The following is a 7257-nucleotide window of genomic DNA, read 5'->3' as shown; positions in this document are numbered from 1 at the left end:
AACTAGTGATTTAAGTAAGCAATCTGTTTCATAGAAACTAAAGGAGGCGGTAATAAAGCAGAGCTAAACGCCTACTTTCAGAGCAAATATTCTCCTAATCAAAAGCTTAGGAGCAGTTTGAAAAAATTTTAAATGTATTTCCTTATTAACATATATAATTTTAATGCCTTTGGAACACACTTTTTTTAATAAAATGTAACTTTTAATAATAAAATTTAAATACATACGTATAAAAACTACTGCTCCTAGGATTTAAAAAAAAAATAGGAGCATGATAAAATATCAGGAGCCCAAGCCCCTTAAGAGAGCAACTTTGATTCTATGAAGTGCGATGTGTGTGTACATATATATAATATATATAGTGAAACCCCCATTTACATTATTACAATTTACATTTCTCCACAAATTATACTACTACCCAATATTTTAAATAATGTACTCTATTCAGTAATCTGCACTCATTTTTAGGAATTCTTGGTAAACATCGAAATCTGCAGTGATAATTGGCCCTATAAAAGGGAAAAGAAGCTTCCACATAGGGCAGATGAGTGCTCAGAAATATTTTTCTCTCTCTTTTTTTAAAGAGATATATACTCTTCTATAAACCCTCCCTCCTCATACCCACCCCAACAGACAGGGTCCCCAAATAAGGTGTTAACAAGTGCTTACTAGATGTGTTTCTTAGGTTGATGCCCCAACTGATTATTAGAAAAACAGAAAAATAATTCGACCTTTGAGAACATATGCTGGTTGCCTAACACGAAGAAAGCCCATAGTAACTGTTGTATTCATTGAACACAATGTTCTCGATTGTTCTTTTCACAATCACTAAGATAGTGCTTGTTTTGCTTTACTTTTCTCCCTCCCTCTACAAATTCAACTTATTTGCAACGTTCCTCCTATTTCCCAGGGACGTGTAAAAGTGGGGTTTTACTGTATATATTTTTAGTTGCTTAAGACTTTGTGGTCATTCCTCAAATAGTTTTCGAATGCATTTAACTTTAAAGTCTCCGTCCAAAAATAGCAAGGAAAGACGAATTAACACTGAATAAGAAAGATGCCATGGGAGCAGGGCTGTTGTTTTATTTTCTGTTTTTGGTGCTTAGGGACCACGAACTGCCTCAAATTCAGCAAGACGGGACATAAGCGATGTGCTTTGACTTGACTCCTAAGGGATCTCGTTTCTACCCTGGCGACAGGGGACGCGATCCCCAGACAAGTTCCCAGGCAGAGCTGCAGATCTCACATCCGTCTCCCTGTCTAGGGTCTCTCACCCGAGAAGCGGAGACACCTCCCCTCCCCCACCATCCCCTGCCGGGATAAACACACCTGTGTTCCCCAACGGCTCTGGACTCTGGACCGACTGTACACTGACAACCCAAGGAAAACTGCTGGCTGTGCTTGACCTACCCTCTGGCCATGTAAGGTGGAAAAGACCCATCCAGAGACTGACTGAAGACTCTGATGCCACACACTATTAGTATGAATCGAACGAAAAGAGGGCAAGAAGTATAAAACGTGGCAAACATCCTGTGTACTAATTTAAGGCCAACTCTTAAGTAACGTGGAATGCCGTGTCACTTTACTAGGGGTCTCTTTTTGCTACAGATACTGGTGCTTTGTGTTTCGGTTTTGTTTTTCTTATATGTGCATAATAAAGATGGCAAACATTTGAGCCAGACGATAGCAAGTCTTCAAAATATACTGACCTGAAATTATGGTCTATCTAAGAAACATATGTCATGTCCCCAGACTGGATTCTTAATTCATTTGAAGCTTTTGATTATTAATAATCCATTTAGAGGCTAGTCAAAATTTTACAACTCTCAGGTCATTCATATACATTTTAGAAAATTTAACTCTCTTGCAAAATTTTTTAATGAGCCAAATGTCAAAAGGTAGAGCCATTGTTATTGGACAAAACATGAAAAATTTAAGATCTAACAGTAATTGGAACACGGGGTTGGTAAGACTTTACTACCAGTAATGGCTTTCCTATATGAGAAATCATCTTAAATTGTGACAGTTGGCAGTGAGTCAGGACAAAATACCCAGGTAAACATAACTGAACACAAATGGTTCCAAAGCTCATTTAAAAAGCTAGTTTCTATTTTATACTGGCTTAATGAAAACTGGTACTATACAGAAGCAGAAATTTTTATACTGTCTCAAAGTAGGCACTAAAATAAAAATGGTCACCTAAGGCAGGGCTACACACACGCTTCTGTAACGGATCGGCATCGTGGAACCTACTGAAAAGCTTGATGGAAACGCGGCAGCGTTGTGCTTGTGCTTAAACTACTGGTGAAAGCTGCTGACAGTGAGTGCAGAGAACCCAGACCTATGGTGCTGGCAGGATCCGGAAGTTCCTGGGTTTGTGGCGGGAGCTGAGCCACAGAAGAATGTGCCTCCTCCTGGGGCGAGCTCACCCCAAGGCTCCCCACCGATATGGGGTTGTAGGGGGGACCGCTCAACGGTATGAAATTAAACAGCTGAGAAAAGTCCAACGCTGCTGTGTTCAGGGGCTCGCTGATGGAAATCGAGCTTTTTGACAGGGAGAGGTCCCCTGTGCCATCATCCAGCGGCCCGATCTGCGGCTCCAACGCTAGTTTAGACGACGAGGCTTGAGAGTCCTGGGAGGAGGGGGGCACGCTGCCTTGCAGTTCCATCAGGTAGCTCTCGATCTCCCCCTTCAGCGGCTGTTCCTTTTCGGGGATGGAAATGGCGTATGAGGTAGAACTGAACGGGTATTTGAAAGAAAGGTGGTGAGAGGGGTGGACAGCATCCATGTCTATTGGGCACGTCATGCCCAAAGGCAGAGTTGTGATCATCTGGTGGGCAGATCCCGAGCTCTGCATGGACTGGAACGGAGTGTTGTAGAGGTTCAGCTGCAGCGTGTTTGTGAACGGCTTCGACAACAGTTCGCTGGAAGGCAAGGACATCACCGGCAGGAGCTCGTCCTTGATGGGCACGGAGACGTTGCAGGTAAAGGGATCCAGGAAGTCCACGGGCTCCGTCTTGACCTTCCGGAGTTCCTGGTTGTGACTCTTCTTCATGTGCCGCGTCAGGTGGTCCTTGCGCCCGAACCTCTGTGCACAGTACTGGCAGAGGAAGTCCTTCCTTCCCGTGTGCACCACCATGTGTCTGCGCACGTCCTTGCGCGTGTAGAAGCGGCGGTCGCAGTGCTCGCACTGGTGCTTCTTCTCCTTCACGCCCCCCGACGACTTGCCCGCGTGCGACTTCAGGTGCTCCAGCAGCACGCCTGTGCTCTCGAACGCCTGCAGGCACACCTTGCAGGTGAGGTCGCCGCTCGTGGCCGCATGCAAGGCCAGGTGCCGCTTGAACCCGAGCTTCGTGTTGTAGTTCTTGCCGCACTCTTCGCACGTGAACGTCTCTTTGTTGGGGTCGTGTGTGTGCAGGTGATTCTTCAGGTGGTCCTTCCGGTGAAACATTTTCTCACAGTAATTACACTTGTGGGTTTTCTCGGGAGAGTGCGTGGCCATGTGCCTTGAACACAGACATATTCTGTCAGCATCATGACAAAGACCGCCCGACCTCACTGTTCAAACGGAAGCTAAGCTGCTAGGCTAACACAGAACTGCCCTCGGCTCGGACACTCTTTTAACTTAATATGCATCTGCCACGAGGGTAGTTACCACACCTAAACACTGCAGAGCTGGAGCCATCTAAGTCGCCACTTTAGTTTGCACTGGTTTTTAGTGATTACAAACGTTAACGAGCAAGGCTGAATATACTCACGTTAATGTCCACACCCTTTTCTTGCAATTTCTTTTTGTACAAACGGAAATTCTACTCTCATTAAGCATTTCATTAAAAAAAAAAATCCAAAAACACTAACACATCAAAGTCTGTGACTTAGAATGCTAAAACTAGCCAACGTCTAATCTACTTAACATTTCTCTCTGCAAATTAGCGGAAAGATGTGGATACAAATATATACGTCTACAATGGCTTCAAATGGCCAACATAATAGAAAATAGAATCTGAAAGACAAATAGAGTTTAATACCTTTGTAATTTGTACTTAGAAACAAAGGCTTTCGTGCAGTCTTGTTGTATGCACTTGTAGGGCCTCTCTCCTGTGTGAGAGTAGGAGTGGACCTTTAATTTCTCAACACTGTTAAAGGCCTTGTCACACAGTTGGCAAGGGAAGTTTTTTCTTGGTTTGGTTTCACCACGCTTACGTTTCCCTGAAGGGACTTTCTGGGTATCTCTTACTTCTGACAAATCACCAGGAATGACAGTGGCCATCGCAGCCTAAAGCAGGCCTTCTTGTTGGACACTTGGGAACTGCCCAACTCCACTAAATGATTTAGCTTTAGGTGGCTTCTCAAGTTTCATGTGGTCGTAAAAGAAAGCAAAAAGGGACTGGAAAAAAAAATAAGAAACAACTAGTTTGTAACTAGATTTAATTTTTTAAAGTTTTATTTGCTATGTGATGCTTTTGAATTAAAAAAAAAAAGAAACCATAAAATGGATTCAGCTGGTCTAATGTAATATCTGTAGGCTTCTTTATATTTGTCAAAACACATATTAACGCATTGCTCAGAATGAACAGTTCACAGATCCCCTGAAATCCCACCTGACAAACGTCGTACTCAGGGAAAGCAGTCAGGAACTCTCAGGAAGCATCAAGACATGATACTATGAGTGGCATTATTAAAGCTTCACTTTTTACAAGGGACTAGAGAACATAATTCTCGCTAAGAACATAGAAATGTTTCCGCAAATATTTTAATGTCTAAAAATCATTTGTGTAATAATTTGTGCGAGCCAGGTCTAGTCACGCTCTGTGTTATAGGAAAATATAGATTAGCAGCCGAAAACTCTTTCAGGCACCTTGTGAACCATTTAGTCCAGGGAAGGCGTACTCAAGGCACAGACACCAGAGGCCTGAAAGAGTTGAACGCGTTGCCCAAATTGAAAATTGATTCTTTATACCAGTGTCATCACACACAGAGGGATTTCTGAGTCAAGAGCAGAAATGACTTGTCTTCATAACAAACGTGCATTCTTGAAATGGTAAAACCTTTTGGTGTTATACATTAGCTGAGGATCATGGCTCCCTGTCTCTTGGGTGGAAGCAATGATTTGGCTGAAGTAATTTTCCCCACCATTTTTCACATCACAGAAAATGATGCTGTTCTTTGGGCACCCGAGGTGAGTGGAAGAGCCAGAGCTGGGGGACCAGCCTCTGACACACCTGTGACCCGTGTGAGTCTGAGCACACCAGTGGGCCTTGTGGCTTAGAGCACAATACCTGTGCAGGGATGCATCAGTGTAGAGGTGTGTCAGGTTGTAAAAGGTGTGTCAGAGTTTCAATTCATTATCGGTGCTGTGAGAAAGGAGGAAATGTTTATATTGTATGGCAAAGAGTATGTCTACCTAAACAAAAACTTAAATTGACTGAAACCTTTGAAAATTTGTGGACAAGAGATAGGAAATATTGTCAACTGTATTTCTCAGAGGAAGAAACCAACTCCCCAAAGATCCAATTGATATAAACAAGTTAAATGATTCCTCAAGGTTCATGAATGCTAGTTTTTAGCAAGGTATTTATTTTTAAGAGACACAGAAATAATACCAGCAACCTCTCTGAAAAAGATCTGATTTTAAATTGAAAATTGGCATGTGGCTAAATGACTGTCATCAACTACTAATCAATTGGATTTCTCATTATATATTCAGAAAACAAAACCAATTTCTTTGTTTCACTTGTGTTTTGGCATCAGACTGACACTTGCCCTCGTGAGCTAGATGGATGATCTGACTTTTGCAGATTCCAGTTATCCTTTTGCAGGAGCTCCAAATTTAACCTACATTTTTGTAAAATTAAGTGTACATTACAACAGATCCTATTGCATTTTAGTGTAGAGGCTATCATTAAACAGGCAAAATATAGCAATTATCCACTCATTTGATTAAAGTGTACAGCATATGGGTAAATTAATTGGTGACTGGTTCACACAGCCTTTCTTCTTCAGTAGGTAGATACAGGCAAGGCCTTGCTTCACGCTGTCCAAATTGCCTAAGTCTCCTTTGCGGTTTAAAACTGACATTAACACAATTAATGCAACTGGCATTACTACTGCTAACACAGTATGTTCCCTCTGGTTTTAGATTTTTCTGCATCTCAAGGACTTGTTCTTTTCCGGTTATATTTTCATTCAAGAGACAGCTTCTCTGCCTCTCTCAGAAATATCTAAACAGCTATTCTGCTGTAACCAGTAATGACACTGTAAATCGGTATAAAGCATTCTGCCAAAGCAGGAAAAAAGCATAATTTTGACTCTCTTATTTCCTAACATGATGCTTTTGTGCACCTATTTAGAACACTGTGGGAAACAAGCTGATAAATTTTTCAACTGTAAAATCAACATGGAATGCAAAGTATCTAAATCCCTGTATATAGCTAATATCTGAAAATATTTCAAAGACTGGTCATATTTTGCCATTATTGTGTTATGAGACCCAACCATAATTGGGCAGAGAATTCCAGGTGAGAAAAATAACAACTTCTGTGTTATTGATAAGAATGTACTAAAAGTGCACCATGAAACAACAAACATTTGATCATATGAAAATTGGTGATACTCAATATGGAGTAACAAATGAATTCTGTTATCTTTGGATGTACAGACTGAGCAATGAAGAATTGCAGATTTCAAATATTACACTTTTCTAAGACCAGCTGAAATTTTTTCATGGCTAACAATATCTTTTATCTCAATATATTACAAATCTCAAATTACTTATAGGTGCATTTAAAAACTACAGGATAAACATAAAGTTGCGAGCTCAACATTGAATAAAAATCCAAATTCATAATATTCATAGCAATCAAATACTTTAAAGATACGTGCATAAAACTATAGTGATTTCTGTTCAATGCATACCTGATGACAGATGGAAAAAGCGTCAGACCTTGATCTTAGCCAGTTCCATTGACTCTTCGTGGAAGAGAGCGGAATCCAGTCCTTCCCATTTTGGCCAATCTATGAAACAAAAAATAAGAATGGACTACACTCTAAACGGAACCAGTCCGCAAGTGATGGAAAATACAGGATCAAAGAATGGCAATTTCATGACACATGCTTTCATTCCATACTCTGCTGAAGAGTCATGCATTAATTTTCACCAATTGCAAATCTTTATTAGTTCAAAGCACATTTACATGACCAAATTAAGGCAGAAACAAAAAGTAAAACAGTATTACCTAGATAAATGGCATTTGGTG

General features: G+C 41.0%; 1 protein-coding gene across 2 annotated transcripts; it reads right to left on the bottom strand.

Annotated features, from left to right (window-relative positions):
- Positions 1 to 2219: 2219 nt before the first annotated feature.
- On the bottom strand, positions 2220 to 6994 carry PLAG1 (PLAG1 zinc finger; the record flags this gene model as incomplete). Of its 2 annotated transcripts, none has more annotated exons than XM_082601278.1 (2): positions 2220 to 3507; positions 6917 to 6994. In XM_082601278.1, one exon carries the CDS (start codon positions 3501 to 3503, stop codon positions 2250 to 2252), a length of 1254 nt encoding a protein of 417 aa, XP_082457404.1. In that variant the 3' UTR covers positions 2220 to 2249. The 2 variants fall into 2 exon arrangements, with proteins under 2 accessions (XP_082457404.1, XP_082457403.1); XM_082601277.1 differs by lacking the exon at positions 6917 to 6994 and adding an exon at positions 4030 to 4271.
- Positions 6995 to 7257: the final 263 nt, after the last annotated feature.

Source organism: Mesoplodon mirus (assembly GCF_964341445.2).
Source record: "Mesoplodon mirus genome assembly, chromosome: 16".
Classification (NCBI taxonomy): Eukaryota; Metazoa; Chordata; class Mammalia; order Artiodactyla; family Ziphiidae; genus Mesoplodon; species Mesoplodon mirus.
Note: the sequence above shows the minus strand (reverse complement) of the source record. Positions and strands in the feature narration are given on the sequence as shown.